A 23,459-nucleotide genomic window follows, 5' to 3' on the forward strand; every position below is an offset into this window, starting at 1 on the left:
CCAACAACTTAAATAAAATAACTCAAATCTCATTTCAAGTTCAACACACCATTTACAATAACTTAGATAAAACAACTTATATTAACTTATTATTTGAACTTGATACAACACTTACGACAACTTAGATAAAATTAATATTTGAAGTTCAACTCAGATAACAACTTGAAATAACATATCTAATCATCACTACTAATTTGTAGAGAATTCAATTATTGCTTTATCTCTTTTAATACATCTTTCAATTTAGTTATTTTTGTAGATTTCGATAAAGGTTTCTCCTTGAATTTGAATTTGATCTTGAACTTGAAGTAGCTCATGAAATTTTTTTTCCCGCTCAATGTTAAAGAAGTGGGTGTAGATTTTTATTCAAATGTGTTTGAAAAAGTTTTTTCTGCCACCTCTTTATTTTTGAAAGACTGGTGTATAGTATCTTTAAAGCCAATAACTCAATTAGATATTTCTACCCATGTGTCATAAATATTTATTCACGTCCAATAAAGACTACATATGTTTTTTCTTATATTAAAAATAACTTTCAGAATTTTATGTAAACAAAATATTAAAACTTAAAATTAAACGACATACCATTTTTTAATATAAAGAATCACTGATTTGTAAGTTTTTTGAAAAAAAAATGATAACTCTAAAAAATCATATCTGCTTCCTTTAGAAAATGGGATGATAATTGTTGAACTCAATAATCGATGCTTCCTTCATCATATTTTGGATAGATTACTAGAATTAGATCGGGACGGGCGGGGAGATCAGCCGCCATCTTCCGGCGGTGAATGGACGGCGTCGGTGGCGTGGCCCATACGAAGGCAACGACGGCACTTTGCATAGCATAGAGATCGGGACGGGGGACGAATTTTTAGGATTAGAAAAAACAAATACGATTTTTGTTTCGTCGGCCAACGCGGAAGAGCTTGCCATGTTGGAGAAGTCAAAAACCTGGCCACGTCAATGGGCACGCACAGTTACGGAAAATAACTCGCGCAGGATAACAGTTTTGTATAGAAAATATATATATACTTGCTATATGGAATCCCATTGCCTACGAAATGAAAAGTTCATATGCAACTACATAAGTGAAAGTTGCACAATTAGAACAAAATTGAGACAAACAGGAATCAGTTCATCATATATCATATGCAAGCTCATTCTCTTGATGTTCCTGGTATATATGTAGTTCTCAAGAAACAGACATTTCATTGTAGTATTCACGTGGTTGTAAATTTTTTTGAATTTTTCCTTTCATTCAACGTTTGAAGTTCTGTATTTCAATCCTGCTGAGAGAAACAATCAAGAACTTGCAAGATCTCAAGAAAGCACACGCGAAGTGCAGGTCGAACAGCTACAGATGGTAATCAATTACAGTTTTCTTAATTGCTTACCTGAATCCAATTCCAGCTCGAGCCTGGCGATGGATCCACATGCGCGTCGAAGACGTGCACTAGCAGATTGGGAATGCTCCGGTGCACCGGGTTGTCGCCCCTCCTCCGAGTGGTAAGGACGTGGGTCGGAATCGGCACGCCGCCCCCGTTGCCTTTGTCGCGCCCGGATCCCGCTCCACCTTGGGGATCCCCGAGAAGAGGGACCTCGCGTCTAGGTCGCGGTGAGGTCGGCTAGGTCGGGACCTGGCGACTAGGTTGCAACCTCGCTGTCTCGGCCATGCGGACACGACCTCGCTCTCGCTGCATTTCTCCGATGCCGACGAGAGAGGGAGAGAAGAGATCGGAGATTATATGAGGTGTGGAGATGTCTGTGCGTGTTGCCTCGCTCTCGATGCACTTCTCCGACGTCGACGAGAGAGGGACAGAGGTTTTCGTGAGAGATTAGGGGGAGCGAAAGAGAATTTCAGTCCATAGGGACGAAATTAAATTTATTAATTTTATTATGAAATTAATAATGAAATATTTATTTTATTATTAATTTTATGATGGAATTAAATTTTGATTATTAATTACCTTTGTTCATCTAAAAGCATTTAATTGATCATTAATTTAATAATAAAATATTAATTCAATTATTAATTTATGATGGAGTATTTCACCACGATCTGTACGCAGAACTTTAATTGAATTGCCAAAATAATATTTTATTACTAAGGTTTAACGATGAAATAAGTATTTCATCATTAATTGGGTTGTTAATCAATAACAACACACTTCATCTTGCCGTGAATGTCAAGTGTACGTCATCATCAAATAAAATAATAAATTAATCAAGAAAATACGAATTAACAACTTAAATGGCAAAAATTTAGAATGAATCTAAGTAGGAAAGCAATCTACTACCAATTGACAAAATACGAAAATCTAGGTCAAAAAATGTATCATTCTCCCCACACAAGTTTAAAAGTCTCCCATGTGTGAATTGTAAGAAAAATGGCTATAACCTTCCCAATTCTCTGTTTCATCTTGTAAAATAAAAGGAGAGGATTGACGTTCATAATAATGGCAAAATTGTCAACTCAAATATATATATGAAAGGATCCTCACATCATTTGTTTTTCACTCGTCGCAGACAAACAAAAATCAAATTTTGGTGTCATATATAGATCGAAGAATTTTTTCGACGATGAGAACATTCTCTGTCTTGTCACCAAGGATCTGCATTTTATTGACGATTGTCATCGTTCTTGAAAAATATTCTGAAACTGATTCTCCTGATTTCATTCGGAGCATTTCAAACTCTAAACGAAGTGCTTGAAGCTGCTGCCTCTTAGCTCTTGTCGTACCTTGGTACTTCTTTTTCATAGAATCCCAGATATCTTTTACAGTATCCTTGCAAAGAATGGTTTCCAAGTATTGAGCGGTCTATAGCTTGGAAGAGATAATTTTTTGCTTTAAGATCTTTCAATTGCTCTTCTGTTAGCGCAGCATCTTCTTTTGATTTTTCTACTCCAGAAATCACGACCGTCCAATATTCTTTGGACTTTAAGAAATTTTCCATGAGTATGCTCCAATGGTCATAGTGACCATCAAAGCATTGTGGAATTGCAGGTTGCACAAAATTACTTTTGGATGCCATTGAAGGAGATAATTCTGATACTTGACACCGGCGTTGCGATTCCTTACGTCTGCTTGCTGGCGATCACCTCTGGGCTCTGATTCGCAATATTGCTGAAGGAAAAAAACAACCCGGATGTTTCCGCAGGGGAGCTAGAATCTGCAGTGCTAGCTAGCACTCTTGTTCTGAGATGCCTGGTAGAACTGCACCTCGTCGCAGCAGGGGAGCAGTATGTCGGTGGTGAAGAAAAGAAAATGTTTTTGATTCTGCACAGAAGGGATGCTTACAGTCTTTTTAACTTAAGCTCACCAACTTTCCATATTTGACCTCATGAAGAAGTCCCAGTTTAAGCTTGTGGTATTTGATAAAAAAAAAAGTTCTTCGTCTGCTTCTTCTCAACTGACGGTGCTAGAGAAAAAAAACCCTAGACGGCGGCGGAACCCTTGCTGGCAACGGTGATGAACGGCTAGAGGTAGAGCCCTAGCTTCTTATGCATGGTGTCTTCTTCCCTGCGCCTCCCGCTTGCTGTGATCCCGCCGCGCCGCTCTTGGATCTGCTCACCAGCCGCCGGATAAGCAAGAGATCGGAGGCCTTGCAGCGCACGACGGAGCGTCGACCTGATGGAGAGGAAACCCTAATCGCTTGCTAGGCGGTGCTCTTCGCGTCACCTTCTTCTGCTAATCCCAGCCGCGCGAAGAGGAGAGCCAAAACTCAAAGGGCGCGGCCTATCTTGAGATCGCTCTGATACCACTGATACAAAAAACAGAGGAGAAAAAGAAAGGGAAAAATCAACTTGTGATTGATACCAAAAACAAACCTATAAATAGGCTTTTACAATAGATCATCTCAACGTGAACAATTAAAATAAAAGACTCGGTTACCTAAAAACCCGGACAAACACAAAAGACTCGGACAAATTATCTAAATCTTATGCAGCTACATAAGTGAAACACAAAATTGAGACAAACAGGAATCGCTCATCATATCGCATATGCAAGCTCATTCTCTTGATGTTCCTGGTATATATGAAAGTTCTCAAGAAACAGAGATGATATGAGGTGTGGAGATGTCTGTGCGTGCTTGCCTCGCTGCCTCGCTCTCGATGCACTTCTCCGACGTCGACGAGAGAGGGACAGAAGGTTTTCGTGAGAGATTAGGGGAGCAAAAGAGAATTTCAGTGGACGAAATTAAATTAATTTCATCGTTAATTTGAGTTTAGATATCGATTAAATTTTCATCGTTAATTTAAATTTATCGTGCCCCCATTCTACTCCGTATATTAATTTTTTACAATCAACCATTTATTCTATCACTAATTTTAAGCAATCCAAAATTTAATTGATCATTAATTTAATGATGAAATATTTATTTAATTATTAATTAATGATGGAGTATTTATTCTATCATTAATCGAAATAATATTTTATTACTAATTTAATGATATAATAAATATTCGATTGTTAATCAATAACTTTCTTGCCGTGAATGTCTAAGTATGTCTAATAAAATAATAAATTAATCAAGAAATAATAATGGCAATATTGTATCAAATATATATATATATATATATATATATATATATATATAATTTTTAATCTAGTAAAATAAACATAAATATACCAATTAATTATGAAATATTATATGCTAAGCCAGATTTGTGCCAGGGAAATATAAGCTGTCACTCATAATTCATTTTGTTCTCTGCCATCTGTTTTGTTCCAAACCAACGTATGATTTATTCTCTAACTAAGATACAAGCAAATGGCACATGATAACGAACCCAAAGAAAACATTTCACTAGTTTTTGAAAACAAGTCCTTATCTCAATTCGTCTTTTAAGGGAGCTTACGGATGTGAGGAAGATGATTCAGACAGCACAAAGAGTTCCATTAGCATATCTCTTCTTTTGCAAAAAGTAAAATCTGTCATCCTATGTCCATCTATGAGAAGGTAAATCGAGAAATTATCTTGGTTTCGTCAAGATTCAAATCCTTATCCTCTTCTACAACTCTACTCTGTCATAACCAACTCAGTTATGCCTCAGAGGCTTTCCAGCATATCTCGTCTCATCCACTAAGGAATATCTGTTAGGTGTGTGATGTCTAAATGCTTCACTTTTTTTTCCCTTTCATCTGCTGATATTTTTTTACGGTAAGTTGCATTTAATATTTTCTTTTTTTCCTCTCCTTTACGTACAGCCTCATTTCAAAATTTTTTTCTTCTTAAATTAAATTAAATTTTAATTTAAATTTTAATCGACACAAATAATTCTCTAAATCTATTAAAATTTTAAAACTTTAATAAAAATTTAAAAATATAAAATATAATTTTTTTATATTTTTAATATCTAATTATAAAAAATAAATTTAATAAATTTAAATTTATTAAAAGAAATAATAAAAAATGAAATAAAAAATTATTTTAATATTGGTATTCAGAAATCAGTATCATAGATTAAAAAAATAAAAAAGTTAATAAGTAATGAAAATCAAATGTATCTTTTAGAAAAAATAAAATTTAGATGATTCTTTTAAACATTCTTAAATTTGAAGTGCGTTCTGTTAAAAATGAAAATAAAAAAAAGGAAAGGAAAAAAGAGTGACTAGTTGATTGTGATCCATTAAGAGTGGAGTAAGTAGCTGATAGAAAATGTAGATTATTTTAATCCCAGTTTCAGCTTAAAAAAATTCTAAATTTTTTTTTATTTCATCTTGTTTATTTGGATGGAGTTCAAAGAAATATAATAATGTTATTTATTATAGATAGAAACAAAGTCTGTCCTCTCTCCTATGTTATTTATTTCTCCTATATTAGTAAAAAATTAGAAATATTTGGACTTAAATTGCTAAAAAAATGGAAAAGTATTGTCTAGGAAAAGCATGTTGTTGCATACTCTCTTTAAATGTTCATTTTGAGCAAAAGGAGAAAAAGAAGAGAAGTTGATTTTGAGTTCTAATTCCAAAATGTTGTCTTTAGACGCGAAATATAATCAGAATCCAACAGGAAGAAGAAGAAGAAGATGAAACAACCTTCTCCTTCAATCGTCCTCTTCTATTGCTGCAGCGAATTATAAGTCAACGCCTGACAGCAGTTGCTCTGCACCGCCGGCGGCGATGTCGGTGGCCTGTGGGTTGGGATGCGTGGTGTGCCTCGGCTGCTCCCGGTGGGCGTGGAAGCGGCTCACCTACATCGGCGCCTACGACAGCGAGTCGTGGCCGCCGGCGACGGCGACCGAGCTGGAGCCCGCCCCGCGCGCCGTTCGAGCCGTGCTCGCCGTCTACGCGCCCGACGGCGACGTGGCTGACCCCCGCTTCCGCATCGACCCCGCCGGCGTCGTCAAGCGCGTCGCCTACGACGAGATCCCCGACGGCCGGTGCCCTCCGTACCTGATCTACGCCGATCGCCAGTACCGGGAGGTGGTCCTCGCCGTCCGCGGCCTCAACCTCGTCCGGGAGACCGACTACCAGGTGCTCCTCGACAACCACCTCGGCCAGCAGATGTTCGACGGCGGCTTCGTCCACCACGGCCTCCTCGACGCCGCCACGTGGCTCCTGAACCGGGAGGCCGACAATCTCCGACGGCTTCTCACCGAGCTCGGCCCCGACTGCAAGCTAGTGTTCTCCGGCCACTCGCTCGGCTCCGGCATCGCGTCGCTGATGACGGTGATCGCCGTCAACCACCGGGAACAGTTCGGGGGCATTGCCAGGAGCCAAATCCGGTGCTACGCCATCGCCCCCGCCCGGTGCATGTCCCTCAACCTCGCCGTCAAGTACGCCGACGTCATCAACTCCATCATTTTGCAGGTAGCGTTTCTTCATCTACATCTAATAATCCAATGCATTCGGGAATATACACGACAAATCTTTTTTGCTGATATTTTTCAGGACGATTTTCTACCAAGAACACCGACGCCATTGCAATATATCTTTGGATCTATCTTTTGGTGAGTCATCTAGTGATTTTAGTGTCTGTTTCCTTGACAGAAGAAATAAATCAAAAGGATGGACATTGTTGACGTAGAGCCCTTGTTCAAAATCGCATGAAGCAACCCTAATTAGACAGAAGAAAACTAATTAAATTTGTTCAAAGAGACTATTCATTCTCAATGTTTGACACTCTCCATACTGTTTTTTTTCCCTTTTAAACAGTTTGCCATGCTTCTTAGTTTTGGTGTGCATGAGAGATACGTTTATTCCAGAGAAGAGAAAGCTGAATGATCCAAGGAGGCTTTATGCTCCTGGTCGAATTTACCATATCGTCGAGAGGAAGTTTTGCAGGTGCTGCTTACTTTATTACCTTTAATCCTCTGTGACTTGAGGAAATTATGCTCCATGCTGATGAATATAATTCTCAAATTCTTTTGGCTTCTTTTATAGAAACAAGCATGTTGTTGCCTGAGAACAGGTTAAATTTGTTTATATACTTGTGGTGGATGCAGATGTGGAAGGTACCCTCCTCAGGTCAGGACTGCCATTCCTGTCGATGGAAGATTCGAACACATTGTGCTATCGTGTAGCACCACTGCGGACCACGCGATCGTGTGGATCGAACGAGAATTACAGAAGGCAGTAGATGTAAGGCCTTCAAAAACACTATTTTCGATATGTTTCCGAGAGACAAACTAGTTTAACAAGTGTAGTATGTATTTGCAGTTACTGAAGGATTCGGATCCAACAAGTCCTCCACAGCAGCAAGCAATGAGTAGGAAGATGGGTCTTGAACAAGAGCACAAGCATGCCTTAGAAAGAGCAGTGACCTTGAACATTCCGCACGCCGTGGCCTCAACTGGGGAAGAGTCCGGTGAAGTCACCGGCAGTGGTCGTGTGAGTCACCAAGGCGTGGCTTCAGGCGATGGCTCGACATCGAATGGCAGAGCTAAGTGGGATGAATTGGTAGCAAGCCTGTTTGCGAGGAATGAGTCAGGGGGGCTTGTTTTGAAGAAAGACTTGAAGTAGGAGGCCTTCCTTCCTTTCATCATTTTGGAATTTGTTTGTTCATAATCATGCATCATTTCTTGGAGGTTTGTTGAATGCAAATGAGAGGGATCATATGGCACATTGTTGATAGATTTGTTTGACGAGAAGATTTATATCTAACATTGTTTGTTGCTTTTCAACAAAAAGTGAAATGCATCATCCCAGCAGTTTCACATGATCGATTCACGATCATTTATAAAGAGGTAAATTAGGAAATTACAGTTAACCACTGCGGAAGAGAACATTAACTCGGCTTCATGTTTGTTGCTCAGCTCTTTATAGTTGATAGATATACTTCCATTTCATTTACAATAGCAAACTACGAACAATAGCAATAAAGGCATTTTTTAATATTAATATACTACCGAGTGGTTTTTTTGCGCAAAAAAGCCATCTAATTTGTTTTGCTATGAACATTCGTTGCATAACATTTGAACAAATCTGCTTTCTTCGATGGAATACACCAATAGAAAGTAGAAAATATCAATAATTCAGAGAGCAAAAATCACCATTTTACTTCTATTAATCAATGGACAAAACAGTGATCCCGCTACTTGAGATGAAAAAACAAAACAGATACATTATGAAAACAATTTTCTTCGAATAATGATCTCCGAATTACATTTTCTGATAGCAACTGAAATATTTTCAAGAAGAGATTTCATGACATCTCCAAGTGATGTCTTATTAAATTTGAAAGCATCCATAGTCTACTACTAGTATTCCTACATTATACTTTTATTTGCATGATCAATGAACATCTTGACTTATAATTTTGCCATCGTCTTGGAAAATTGAGGATCCACACACACGACCACCTGAAACAAATAAAAATTCAGCTCAGCACGTCAATCACCATTAATACCTTTTAGGAGTATTTCACAGTTTGGAATACCTTGCCAAGGCTTTTGCCAGAATGTAAATGTTCAACTGCATCTGCTACAGAGTCAAGACCGTTGAATCTTTTAGGATCAACAGCAACCTAGTATATGTAATTCAGAGTTACTTGAGAAAAACTTGAAATTTTGAATCTTCAGTTCCTTTAATGGGTAAATGAGTTTAGGTCTTCAAGTTTGATGCTCAACTGTTAGCTAATCCAGTTAACAATTTGACATTCTTGGCGCATGAAATTTTTTAGTTCAAAATACAGTATAACTTAAGAGAATTAATCTAGCCTACATCCATGAATTAGTTAATCAATCAACTAAATAAAAATACAGAGACGACTATAGTTAAACTTAAATTTAAACTAATGCATCCTTTTGACTATAGTATCTAGTTGAAAAAGACTGGAAAGTATAGCAAGTATATATGAGGAGCACAGTAGGATATCACATTTAGATAAATTCATTCAAGTATCAACTAAATGAATATCATATTTAACCAACCAATGTGGAAGAGACAGATTTATGCCTATGCAAATAATTTGAATTTATCTTGTTGCACTCTCCATCCATTATCATTCATGGCGCATAAATAGTGCCAAACCAAAGTTAAGATGGAATGAACCTTAAGCTTTCCTGTAGAGTATAGATCAAAAAGCTTGTCCAGGTGTTCTTGCCACAAGTGAGCATAATGAATCAGAAAAAACCCAGCCTGACATAAAAGAATAGCTCAGAATTTGATGAGGTTTTAGTTGAAGAATGTAGTACAAGTAATATGAAAAATAGATTAATATACTCAGCTCCATCATGCTAGCACATTTTAAGAAGACCATAAAAATATATTTTTCACAAATATGTATAGACTCCCCTGCCATATCAGTGTATGTTCAGTGTATGCTCAGCCATGCCAACGGCACAATGATAGGCCTTGAATTGAGCATGTATTAGAAGTAAAGTCGGTGCTTTGTCCATTAAATAGCAAAATAATATGGATGGAATATGTTGGTGTTTTATACATAACAAAAATTATAGATTCATATCTTACATGCTAATAATTATAATTCATTACAATGATAATTGAAATGAAACGAGCAATAGAAAATTTGATCATCAAATACTTTTGATATAAAAAATCATTATTGATTTTAAGGAGAGAAAGAGGCAACTGATGAGCATACAACATGAAAAGAAAAATAGATGTGACTTTGACATAATATGATTTCTAAGTCAACTATTTCCCTCATCATTTTGTCTATCGATGTTACAAGTCTTGTTCTACTTAATAACTATTAATCTGAGTCCACTTTGACAATCATCCGACATTCCTCTAAGTCATCATTTACTTTGAGATTCCATTCTCTTCGACCTTTATGCATCATCTTATAATATAAAATTCATCCTCTGTTTCTTCTTTTATAATGATTTAGTTTAATCAAGATTAATTTAATTACTCAATAAGTTTAAATTTACTTTTAGCAGGTAAGATTTAACTTTTAATGGTTTTTTAGCTTTAGAATCATATATATAAATCGTACTGAATCAAACCAAGGTTCTTTTAAATTCCAGTTTAAATGTAAAAAACAAATTCTTTTAGATAGTATGATTAGGAGAACAATGTTGATGATAGACATATATTTGTTATAACTATAACATCATCAGCTTACAAACTTTTCAGAATCATAATTGTTATACTAGGAAAATATGAGTTTTATTAATCAGTAAGATCCACCTATCCTTTCATTCATGGTAACCAATTCAAGTCATGAGCCATGACAAAATGCTACTATCTATTGATGCAATGCTTAATTCAATCCAACTGTTCTATATTGGTATGATGCTTGCAAATGAAAACGAGTTCCAGATGCAAATTTACTAATAATTAAGTGCACATAGATCAATCAAAGCAAGGAAGTCATAGTTGAAGATAGAAGACAAGTTGAATAAATCAAACTCTACACAATTACATTTACACGTACCACAGTTTGACTTTTTGCAAGTAGTTTCTCACAAAGTCCAGGATACTTCAAAGGTTGCCACCCATTATTCCCTTGGTACTGAAACATATGACGAAGAGAACATCTTACAAAGAAGTGGATGTAAAATGTAACATAGACGACAGTATCTAATTAGCATAAAAATTCAAGTTAATGCATTATCTTACTCTAATTTGTTCTGGAAGAACAATAATGACACATATTAAAGGAAATCCAACAGTTCATACAAGCACAAAAGGAGTAAATGAGGTAAGGCAACATCAATATGTGCACTTTTAGAAAATCTATTTTGAGGCAGGACGGCAGTTTTATACAAAATGTAATAAGAAAACTAAAAGGTTATTATCATACTATATAACAAACTATTTCCACACAACATAATAAGAATGTCTAATTTAGCCATTGTTGAATGTTGGAGCCAAGGCTTGTGGCTCGTACTGCACACTATTGATGGAACACACCTTGTATCACATGAAGCAAAATACCAAAGTCAAAGAACAAAGAATAATAAAAAATCTTCCTCATTCTACTAAATGCACAATATTATATTGATTTGTTGATTGTAAACTCATAACTAAGCATATCTAAAAAATCTTCCCTCTGTTGCTGACTTCATGAACACAATAGCATTGCTAGCATGAAGAAACTACCCTATTGAATTATTGTGAAAAATTCAAAATGAGATTGTTACAAAAATGGAGTTTAAGAATCTTCTCATAAAAATTTCGTTTATCTAAGGGACTTCTTATGTGGCTAACTCATAACTCTAACATTGCACTCATTTGCTGACAGCACAAGCTAAAGGCAGAAATTGAAAGGGCTGTACATAAAAAAGACTAGACGAGCTAATGATGTACAAATCTAAGACTGATACAACTATACATGTCTCAATGAGTTACAAATATTTAGTTCAGACCTGAATTTGAATGTGTAAGGCCATTGCTGAATATCAAGAGAAACAACCAAATGCACTTAAAGCCATAAGTCATTTCAAAGTAGAACAACAGCACATCTAGCTAAGGCAGAGTCCTCTCTTGATATTTAAATAATCTTTCCTCTTGAAATCTTAAAATTTCTATCATGAGCGAATCTTGTGGCCTTAAGGTCACTCCACAACATACTTTGAATTGCATCAGCATTTGAGCTGCAGTTTAGGATCCTTTGTCACAACAATATCAAGCAAAACAACCCATATAATATAGTCGTGAGTACCAATAGGTTTCGAATCAATATAACAGACCTCAAATAGTGGGGAAGCCAGGCTCCTTGTTAGTAAAACAACCCATATAACATAGGGGTGAACAACAAGTTTAGAATCTATATAGCAGACCGCCAAATAGTGCGGAAGCCAGGCTTCTTGCTGTATTTTTTACTAGTAAATATATAATCCTATGTAAATATATTGTCCATTAAAACAACCCCATACCTCACAAAAATTCTGATGTATGATAATAAATATAATAATAAATAAACTGTGAAATTAAAAATGTTAATAATTTCTAAATCTACTTTATATGATTTTTGACACCAGTTAAAAGATCATAACTTGTGGATCATAAACTAATGAATCTAATGCACCCACTATATAAATTTTCCTTCTGTCATTGAGAGAAGAATGACTGAGATGCTCCTGTCTAACGAAGCCTGAGAACTGTCTGTTTGTAATCCTGAAGATGACTGCTCACGGGCCCTTCGGCCCATTGAATTCATCCATCAGGCTTTCTGAATTGAGATCTTCACATACAAACACCCTTTGTCATGGTTACAACCATGTGCCAACAGTCCCCACTGATATACGTATCTTTCAGCGAGGTTTCAGGGCTGAATCACAGGTAGAATGGTTTGGGTTGAGAGAAAACGCAAGTTGTAACTATTATGATTCATGAACACAAATCTTAGTATGCATGAAAACTGGAAACAACTTAAGGTTTTCATACAGAGCACCACTTGATAAGTGCTCCTCGCTGCTTGAAATGAATAACCCTATGCAGAATACCAAACCTACATTCAACGCCCTGGTTCTTCCATCAGATTGTGCTTTGAAATATTAGAGATAAAAAAATTGACTATTATTTCATCTAAATAATCTCATCCAAACACATCAGAACTGACAGTATAAGCTGATATGCAGTGCAAGTTGTGAACACATGCATGTTGAAATCAAGTTTAATTCTGTCATGCATGTGATAAAACTGAGAGTGCATACCTGAGAGATCATTCCAATGACAATAAATCTCCCATAAACTGCTAAAGCATTTAGACATATGTTGAACATGTCTCCACCAACAGATTCATAGATTATATCAATGCCTTTAGGGTATTCCTTCATAAGTACCTGCGATAAGTTTAAGCAAAAATTGTGGAGATAGACCAAAGAATAATCAATCAAATAGTCAATGTATCTAAATTCTTTAGTTGGGTTACATCAATTGTCATCAGGTCAGCAATATAACAGAATACTATATTTCTCTCTTTAGTTCCAACTATCCTTAACCAATAACAAAGAGGATGGTAGAAAAAACTAGGATAACAATTCAATTGTATAATCATCGTCTTTCATATGCATTCAGCAAAAGCATAACAATTCTAATCTCTGATATCATACCTCTGTTGAGAAAAATAATGCTTCCTTGTAGTTGAACTAGAGCATGTTGTTCTCAGGTGTTGACAATATGACAATATGGTTTAAGTTAGGCATTTACTAAGTGAATGTAAGCTTTGATTTTTGCTTTTGGACAATATCATATAATGATATGTATGCTTGCTAGGTAAAGGCCACCTAGGGCTTCGTTGTAAAGCCTTAAACTAGGAGATGGTTATCCTAAATCGTGTTTTATCGGCTAACTCAATTCCGAGCCTTTGCATAGACTTACAATGGTTGTAAGCCAAGTGAAGTTGGGACCATCCAAGTTCGGGTTGGCTAGGGCATGCAAGGTTTAAAATCTTGACCCGTGCCGAGGTTTTGGTCCCAAACCGAAATGATACAATTTCGGTATTGTATCATGTCGTACTGACATAGTTTCGATACTATATATATATATATATAGTAATTATTAGATAAATATGTTTATTGTGTATAATATAAAAATAAGTCGAAGATCTAGCTCAATAACGTATAAGGATATATATAGTTGATCCCACTTAGTGGGATGATAGTTATTAAGCCAAATGAAATGGGATTACATATGCAATGGTCGATCTTTTTTCTAGTCAACTAGAGCATCATAGTCAAATTGGATGTAGATTTTGAATGAACAAAATATTTTGATTCCAAGTGAAGTCGATTGGCGCAGTTGATTGATTAGAGAGTTGTTGGTTTTCTAGTTGACTTGTAATATATTTTTTAATTTTTTTATAAATTTTTAGAATTATTTCAAATATTTTAAATATTTTTTAGAAATTTTAATTTATTTTTTATTTATAAAAATAATTTAAAGTTTGATTTTGAATATATTCTTATTACGAAATTAAAATTTTTAATTAGAATTTTTTATTTTTTAAAATTTTATATTATAATTATATTAGTTGATTAACCGTTTATATAATTACAATTTATATATTAGTTATTAATTAGAAATTATATATATAATTTAAATAATTTTTATAATAAAACTTATAATTATTATTATAAAATTTTATTTTATTTTATTTTAATATAATAATTTTTATTATAGTGAATTAATGGGATAATTTTATTAAGCTTTAATAAAGCCTATTTAAATTACCTCAACTATAGTTGAGAGTTGATTAAGATTATTAATTTAATTAAACCAAAGTTCACTATCTCTGTTCCGTGCTGGTGCGATGCCTCGGCGACGCTCCGGAGGCATCTTGCGAGCCTGACGACGCCTCCGGAGGCGTCCCGTGAACCCGGCGACTCCTCTGGAGGCGTCGCGTGGCGGTTAGAACCCCTCTGGACGAGTCGCAAGGGCCCGACAACGCCTTCGTGGGGTCTCGAGCGTGCCAGCACCGTCATGCCTCCTGTGTCGGTTTCGGTCCGCGAGTGGAACGAGATGTTTCACCCGTATCGGACAAAACAACTCGAGATTTCATTCCTTGAGAGCATGTCAATCGACTAGCCACTAAATGCAGGTTCTAGATCTATTCGAGCAACAATCAAGTGGATAGAAATCCAATTGACTTGAGGTGAAATCGAGTCAATTGGTGATATAACTATTGGTTTCCAATGGTCACATTTGGTCATCTAATCTACTGGAGAAAGCTGGAATGTATTCGTTAGAGCTATTATATAAACTCTTGAAGAACTTTTGGGCACTAGGTTGCACTTTTAACATTATGGTGTTTCTTGTGTGCAAGAATTTGGAATTAGCCTCACTGTTACTGGACCATCTTTGTATCCTAACCTCGGCTATGAGAGGAGAGATAACTACTAAACATATTTGGACCTTAAAGTTAAATCAGTTGGCGTGCACTGTATAGAAAATCTAAAATTCTTACTAGTTCCTTCAATCTGTATATACAAGTAAATGAAACCTAAGATTCCTTGTAGTATTCAAACTTTCCACATAATTAGTTATACCATTTAATTGGGGCTACACAACCAATTACTACATGGAACTTTTATGCTATTGCATTGGAAAATCCTATAAAAGTAAACAATGCAACATATAGCAATAATTAGATGAGTTGTATTACAGTATGTTATAACGGTCCATTTTAAAAAATGGGAAAAAAACAATGAGCAGAATGTTGCAGACACATACATCCTTTATGTTCTCCTTCTTATAATCAATAACACGATCAGCTCCCAGCGACCTCAATAGTGAAGCTTTATCTGCACCTCCACATGTTGCAACCACTTTATTGCCAGCCAGTTTTGCCAACTATTAGGAGAACTATGGTTAAAGAAGTTGCATAATAGATGATCTTAAAACACAATGGTAAGATCTGTCTGTCAAAATTCGTGCCGAACCATTCTAATATGAAAATAGCAGAGAAATTGCTAACATCTTACTTATATTATATCTACTCATTCTGTGTGTCGAAGGCAAAACTCATGCATATGGTTTCACAGGAGCGAGGAAATTCTAAAAGATAAAGACACTAGCACATATTAAATAGATGATGCCACGAGAGAATAAGATAAGAAACTTCGTCATCTATATCACCAGGCCATGATAATCACGACAATATGGGGCCGACTTCCATCATTTAAGTCTCTAAGGTTATTTCGCTAATATTATTCAAATATCTTCAATCACATTTAATTAACAAAATTTTTCAGTCTCCGTTTAACTCTAATAACCTCGACTCGAATAGTTCATCATGCCTAACTATAAAATTTCTTGTGCATCTTTGAAAATATGTTTACCGACAAAACCTATTTGCCCCATTTTATAACATAGGAGCTACACCTAATAACGCACATCAATTTTAGCATTCTCATTTCTAACATATTAATTGCATTATACATGTTAATTTCTAACTGTTAAACACTGATTTGTATATAGGAGAGGACTGATATTAATCATCCTCAAGATAGAACACTTGTAAATGCTAATAATGGGATCCACTAAAGATGTACAGGCAATTGCATGAGCTGCATGCTACTAGTGGATCCACAAGAAGTCAAATTTAACAGATTTATCCCTTGGTGCTGATACTGGGATTTCTAAAATAAGTTGAGAAACAATAATGTTTTATTGGTTTCAGTGTGTAACAATATTATCATCCCAGCTTTACATCGTGAATAAGAACCAACACTAATCTGGGCAGTGCAGTATCATTATGCCACAGTACTGGAAGGGGATTTGTACTATTGAATTGTCGCATCAGCAATACAGTCAGTAGCACCTCTGTAAAGGGCTCAAAGAACTACCACTGCCATGCTGGATACTATGAAAGGATTTCTGGATCATTGGGATAATCCACAAGCATAGATATTAAGCCACTGTGGCAATGTTCATATAGTTCTTTTTACACAAACTTGGTGATGCTCCAATGTACCTAGGACAGGGATATGGTCATAAGTAGGACAAGAATGGACACAGCATGATACTAAAAAGAAAGATAAAGAAAAGTATATGATTCACTGCCAGCAATCAAACATATGCTCAGAAGGCTGACTTAAGCAGATGTACAACAAAGGAGAATGACAAAGGACCCTTTCTCTAGGAAAAAGGAAAAGAAAGGCCATTTCAATCAGACCTGAACTGCAAACTGTCCTGTTCCTCCAGCTGCTGCTGTGACTAGCACAACCTTTCCATTTTCCATTTGTCCAGCCTAGAATTGATCCATGTAATGTTAAGAATGACTTGCAACATGTAACCTAGCAATAAATAAAATTAAGAAAATACTGCATCAAGGCAATGTGTGTGTGTGCCTTTCTGTTCAATTAAATCCCTGTAGTAAGGAATGACACCGAGTGAATTCGAATAACAAAAGGATGTCTATACATGAGCAAGGATCCACACATATTATAATTAAATCATACCTTTTCTAAAGCAATTGAGGCAGTTAAACCTGATGTTAGCATGGCAACAACTTCAGCATCTGGCCTTGGCACAGGAAGTAAATGTTTTGCAGGTATCTACATAAGAAAACATAGTAATTGAGGAAAATTTGCAAGAGGAAATGCTTTTTTAATCCAAATGCTATCAGAGCAGCTTCACTAAAAATAAGGAATGATGATAACACAAACCACTGAGAATTCAGCATAGCTTCCAAAGGTCATGAATGCCACAGGAGTTCCCACTTTCAGGTGGACTGAATCACCAACAGCAGCAATAATGCCAACAGCCTAAAGATAAAACTTAAGTAAGGAAATACCACTCATGTAGTAGCAGAGTGAAGATCCATACTTGCAGAAATAAAAAATGAATATGATAAATGCAACTTCTTCAGTGGTACAGAAGGCAGGCTACTTAGCGTATTATACTCAATGTCTTCTGCACATTATTTAAGCAAAGCAAAGATGCTGACGTAAGAAAGGTCCATACTTCCACATGCATAGATGCCCGGATAGAGAAAGATTACATGAATTGATGTCTTAAAAATCCAGAAGAATTTAATTAAATACCTATAATATTTATTAATACATATAATTACTCATGTTGGGAGGATTATGTTCTTAATCGAGAAGAAAAGAAACAGAGAAGGAAAGGTTAGCTTAGATTCGTTAATTCAGTTTTATGAAACATCAATCGGTAAAAATGGATATAATCAAACTTAGTTTTCAAGTTTGAAATGTCGAACCGTGCCATCCGAAACGGCGGTAGTTACCATTCCAACGTGAGATCGACACTAATACCCTGTGGTGGAAGCCCTCTGTGGCCTCGCAGAGAGCGTAGCACCCGCTGTAGGGGTGCAGAGAGTATCGCGACCTCGCAGTGGTCCACCGTAAGGAACGAAGGTCGCCGCAACCCCTCGGCAACTTCCACAAGGTCGCAACAACCACCATTTTTTTAAGTTAAATTTTTAAATTTTTAAATATATATTTTATAATTGTTAATTATATATAATAGGTATAATTATTATTAATAATAGTTATAAAATATTTTAAAAATTTAAAATTTTTAAATAATTGTAAAAATTAATAAAATAATTTAATTTTTAATATATTGAAAATTAAATATAAATTTAAAATAATCTAAATTTTTTAAAATATATTTCTTAAAAATTCCAAAAAAATTATAAATACATTTAAAAAATAATTTAAGACCTTCAAATAATTTATAATTATCTTTGAGTCTTTCAAATGATTTTATAATTTTAGATTTAATTTTAAATTTTGAGAATTATTTATTTTTAAAATAATTTTTATAAAAATTTAATAGCCATTATTTTATGAGAAAATATTGAAATATGAATTCAACACCTTAAAATATAACATGAATAGTGAGTATATTTAATAATTAAATATTAATAAAATTAATATATATTTATATTTAAAAATTAAAAAAATATTGAAATTGTATCGGCATGATACGGTACCAAAATCGTATCGTTCCAATCTAGAACTGAAACTCCAACACAGGTCAAAATTTTAAACTATGCTTAGTTTATTCTCTTCTTTGTTTCCTTTTTCCTTTCACTCTATTGGTTATAAATATTTGTTATTTTTTATAGATTTTTCCTAGAATAGACCCTAAACTCTTAACTATAAATAGGGCATTATATCTTGTAATTGGAAGAGGATTTCTTCGTTATTTTACATAACATGGTATCAGAGCGTAATTAAGGTTGTATTTTCGGCGCCGACTTTTTTCGAGAGTTCCTTCTTCGCGATTCACGATTTTGTTCCTCGGCGCCGATTTCTTTTTCTTGCCACGAGAGAAACAGAGAAGCAGGTTATCTTCTCTGCTCGCCATCTGCCGGAGAAGCACAGGCAAGGGGCGACGACCAAACCCTAGTCGCCGCGGTCGAAACCCCTACTTCAGCAGAGCCACATCTTCACGCAATCACCTCTTCGCGCAATCGTTCCCGACCGTGTGAAGGACGAGGCCCTTCTTCGTGCATCGCGGAAGACACCGAAGCAAAGGATTCGTGCATCACGAAAGACGTCGAAACAGAGGACAGCCTGTGCTTCGTTCGCGCGAGTCTTCGGTCGATCCCTTCCTTCGCGCGAGTGATGCCGTCCAAGTTTGCAACGCGATTTGGGATCGCGAGTCGCACCTGCCCCTGTTCTTCTTCCATCTCCGCCCGCCGCGATTCTTCTTCCATCTCCGCCCACCGCAACGCCGGTTTCTACTCAGCACCGCCGGGCCTTCAACTCCTTCTGCGGCCGTCTTTTTCACGGAGCTTCGATCTCCTGGTTGGTTGGTTTTCGGCGATCCGTTGTTCTTCTGTTTGCGTTGTTCTTCTGTTGGATTGTTGCCAGATCTTTCCTCTCCTCCCCTATTTTCTTCTTCTCCTTGAATTTGAGCTTTCGGGAGCGCTGCCGTCGATCTGTTGGTATTATATGCTTAGCACTGCATTTTTTTTGCCGGCTCATAAAATCTTTTGAGCTTTCGGAAGTGCTACCGTCGATCTTGTTTGAAGCAAAAGGAGAGTTTTGCCGGCTCAAAAAATAGCTTTTGATCTACTGAGAGGCTCCACTATGGCCTCGTCTTGACTTTCCGTGATCTGAAGGATAAAGTCAAAGGAAAGCTTGGATTAGCGCTCCTCCTCCTTCCACTGTCGTTCTTCGTCTCACAACAGTAGGCTTTTCTTTGGAATTTGTTCTTAAATTTGGAAGTCCAAAGATATGTAGCTCCAAAAGACCGAACAAACTCACAGAGGAAGAGACTCGCAAACTTCTAAAACTCGGACATTAAATTCTAGTGGTATTATATGTAACTATTGTCGCAAGTCGGGTCATACAAAGTTTGAGTGCAGAAAGCTTCAGTACAAAAATCAGCAAAAACATCGGGCTCATATTGCATCCACTAATGATACCTCTGATAAATCAGTGCTTGTCTCTGCAGAAGAATTTGCCAAGTTCTCTCAATATCAGGAATCACTTAAGTCTTCATCTTCCTCTATCACTGCTATTGCTAATTCAGGTAACCACAATACATGCCTTGTTTCCTCATCCTCTAAGTGGGTCATTGATTCTGGTGCTACGGATCATATGACAGGTAATTCTAGTCTCTTTTCTACTTTCACGCACAAATCCAACACTCCTATTGTTACCTTAGCTGATGGGTCTTCATCTTGCGTTCGTGGGTCTGGCACTGTCAATCCCACTCCTTTGCTTTCCTTATCCTCTGTCTTACATTTACCTAATTTATCCTTTAATTTTCTCTCTGTTAGTCAATTAACTCGCAATCTTAACTGTTGCATCTCATTCTTTCCCGATCATTGTTTATTTCAGGATCTTTTGACGAAGAAGATTATTGGTAAAGGACATGAAAATGGAGGTCTCTACATTCTTGATTCACCTGTCCCAAGATCTCTCGTTTGTTCAGGTGTGAATTCTCCTTTTGACGCTCATTGTAGGTTAGGACATCCATCTCTTCCATTGCTCAAGAAACTCTGTCCACAATATAGTAGCGTGTCTTCATTAAATTGTGAGTCATGTCAGTTTGCAAAACATCACCGTCTTAGTTCAAGTCCAAGGATAAATAAACGTGCTATTAGTCCTTTTGAGTTAGTTCATTCTGATATTTGGGGTCCTTGTCCTATTCTGTCTAAACCTGATTTTAGGTATTTTGTCACTTTTGTGGATGATTATTCTCGGGTAACTTGGTTATATTTAATGAAAAATCGTTCTGAGTTATTTTCTCTATTTTGTGCTTTTTGTGCAGAAATTAAAACTCAGTTCAATATGTCCATCCGTACTCTACGAAGTGACAATGCCAAAGAATATACGTCCAGTCTATTTCAATCTTATATGAGTCAGAATGGTATACTTCATGAAACTTCTTGTGTTGATACTCCATCCCAGAATGGTGTGGCTGAACGTAAGAATAGACATCTTCTTGAAACAGCACGAGCTCTTTTATTTCAAATGAATGTTCCTAAGTCTTTTTGGGCAGACGCGGTTTCTACTGCATGTTTTCTTCATTAACCGTATGTCATCCTCTGTTCTTCATGGTGAGATTCCTTATAAAATTTTGTTTCCTAACAAGTCATTGTTTCCTGTTAATCCTAGGATATTTGGTAGCACTTGTTTTGTTCGGGATGCCCGTCCACAAGTCACTAAATTAGACCCCAAATCTTTGAAATGTATTTTCCTTTGTTATCCTCGTCTTCAAAAGGGTTATAGGTGTTATTGTCCTAGTATTAATAAATATCTTGTTTCAATCGATGTTACTTTCATGGAAGACACACTTATTTCTCATCCTCACATATCCCGACTTCTCAAAAGGAAGATGATGATTTATTGGTATATTCTGTTACATCCTCTACACTTGTCTCAGAATCGGCTCTTGTCAAGCCTCCTATTATTGAAATATACTCCAGGCGTCGACCTCTTGATTCATGTCCTGCACCTACTACTTTGTCATCAGATCCAATTCCGAATGATGATCTTCCTATTGCATTACGAAAAGGTAAACGCCAGTGTACTTATCCTATCTCTTCGTTTGTTTCTAATAATGACTTGTTGTCCTCTTCCTGTTCTTTTATTACTTCACTTGACTCTATTTCTATTCCTAAAACTGTCCGTGAGGCCTTATCTCATCATGGTTGGAGAGATGCAATGATAGAGGAAATGAAAGCCTTGGATGATAATGATACTTGGGACTTGGTTGATCTACCTCCAGGAAAATAAGCTATTGGATGCAAATGGATATTTAATGTTAAAGTCAATCCAGATGGGTCAGTTACCAGACTAAAAGCTCGTCTTGTTGCTAAGGGTTATGCTCAAACATATGGTGTGGATTATTCTGATACTTTTTCTCCTGTTGCAAAGTTGACATCTGTTCGGTTATTTATTTCTCTTGCTGCTACTCATCATTGGCCTTTACATCAACTTGATATCAAGAATGCTTTTCTTCATGGTAATCTTCAAGAGAGGTGTATATGGAGCAACCTCCTAGTTTCGTTGCTCAGGGGGAGATGGGGCGAGTTTGTCGTCTTCGAAAGACTTTGTATGGTTTGAAACAAAGTCCTCGTGCTTGGTTTGGAAAATTTAGTCAGGTTGTTGAAAAGTTTGGTATGAAGAAAAGCAAGTCTGATCATTCTGTGTTCTACAAGCAGTCAGGAGCTGGTATTATTCTGTTAGTTGTGTATGTGGATGATATTGTGATTACTGGTAGTGATACTACGGGAATTTCATCTCTCAAATCTTTCATTCTCACTCAGTTTCATACAAAAGATTTAGGGGTGCTAAAGTATTTCTTAGGTGTTGAAGTAATGAGGAGTAAAAATGGTATATTTCTATCTCAGAGGAAATATGTTCTCGACTTATTAACTGAGACGGAAAAGTTAGGGGCAAAACCTTGTAGTACTCCAATAACTCAGAACGTGGATCTTACAGCAGATGGAGAATTATTTGAACATCCAGAGAGATATCGAAGGTTGGTTGGAAAGTTGAATTATCTTACCTTGACTCGTCCAGATATTGCATATTCGGTTAGTGTTGTTAGTCAGTATATGTCATCTCCAACGGTTCATCATTGGGCAGCATTAGAGCAAATTTTGTGTTACTTGAAGGGCACACCCGGACGAGGTATTGTATATAAAAATCATGGGCACACTCGTATTGAATGTTTTTCAGATGCAGATTGGGCAGGTTCTAAAATGGATAGGAGGTCTACTTCTGGTTATTGTATCTTTGTTGGAGGAAATTTAGTATCATGGAAGAGTAAAAAGCAAAAGGTTGTGTCACGATCCAGTGCAGAATCAGAATACAGGGCTATGACACAGTCTGTATGTGAAATAATGTGGATATATCAACTGTTGACTGAAGTAGGACTCAAAATTTCAATACCAACAAAACTATGGTGTGATAATCAAGCTGCTATTCACATTGCATCGAATCCCGTGTTCCATGAGCGGACTAAGCACATTGAAATTGATTGTCATTTTGTTCGTGAGAAAATTCAACAAGGCTTGATCACTACAGGATATGTAAAAACTGGAGAACAATTGGGGGACATCTTCACAAAAGCTTTAAATGGGATCCGAGTTGATTATCTTTGTAACAA

The 23,459-nt window shown here is 36.3% G+C and overlaps 2 protein-coding genes across 2 annotated transcripts in view; one reads left to right on the forward strand and one right to left on the reverse strand.

The window, feature by feature from the left end:
- Positions 1 to 6,125: 6,125 nt before the first annotated feature.
- On the forward strand, positions 6,126 to 8,052 carry LOC141843318 (uncharacterized). The gene is made up of 5 exons (XM_074731386.1): positions 6,126 to 6,815; positions 6,897 to 6,955; positions 7,161 to 7,289; positions 7,451 to 7,586; positions 7,665 to 8,052. The coding sequence occupies exons 1-5, from the start codon at positions 6,126 to 6,128 to the stop codon at positions 7,965 to 7,967; spliced, it is 1,317 nt and encodes a 438-aa protein (XP_074587487.1). The 3' UTR covers positions 7,968 to 8,052.
- Positions 8,053 to 8,550: 498 nt separating this feature from the next.
- Positions 8,551 to 23,459, reverse strand: part of LOC141843041 (uncharacterized) — a 60,854-nt gene continuing 45,945 nt past the window's right edge. Inside the window, exons 11-19 of the mRNA XM_074731053.1 lie at positions 17,528 to 17,626; positions 17,321 to 17,416; positions 17,035 to 17,109; positions 15,591 to 15,710; positions 13,073 to 13,201; positions 10,849 to 10,926; positions 9,498 to 9,584; positions 8,884 to 8,970; positions 8,551 to 8,806 (exon numbers count right to left, since the gene is read on the reverse strand). Of these exons, the coding sequence (XP_074587154.1) occupies positions 8,756 to 8,806; positions 8,884 to 8,970; positions 9,498 to 9,584; positions 10,849 to 10,926; positions 13,073 to 13,201; positions 15,591 to 15,710; positions 17,035 to 17,109; positions 17,321 to 17,416; positions 17,528 to 17,626 (822 nt within the window). The 3' untranslated portion in view covers positions 8,551 to 8,755. The remainder of the gene's footprint in view (positions 8,807 to 8,883; positions 8,971 to 9,497; positions 9,585 to 10,848; positions 10,927 to 13,072; positions 13,202 to 15,590; positions 15,711 to 17,034; positions 17,110 to 17,320; positions 17,417 to 17,527; positions 17,627 to 23,459) is intronic.

The sequence above is a fragment of the Curcuma longa genome, chromosome 12 (assembly GCF_044706935.1).
Source record: "Curcuma longa cultivar G26 ecotype Majalengka, Jawa Barat chromosome 12, ITB_CL_G26_1.1, whole genome shotgun sequence".
NCBI classification, from domain to species: Eukaryota; Viridiplantae; Streptophyta; class Magnoliopsida; order Zingiberales; family Zingiberaceae; genus Curcuma; species Curcuma longa.

Bases quoted from the DNA above. Each gene is read 5' to 3' on its own strand.
- LOC141843318 (XM_074731386.1), top strand. From the start codon at position 6,126: ATGTCGGTGGCCTGTGGGTTGGGATGCGTGGTGTGCCTCGGCTGCTCC. The intron at 6,956-7,160 runs GTGAGTCATCTA...CCTTTTAAACAG, and splicing joins ATCTTTGGATCTATCTTTTG to TTTGCCATGCTTCTTAGTTT. The intron at 7,290-7,450 runs GTGCTGCTTACT...TGGTGGATGCAG, and splicing joins GTCGAGAGGAAGTTTTGCAG to ATGTGGAAGGTACCCTCCTC.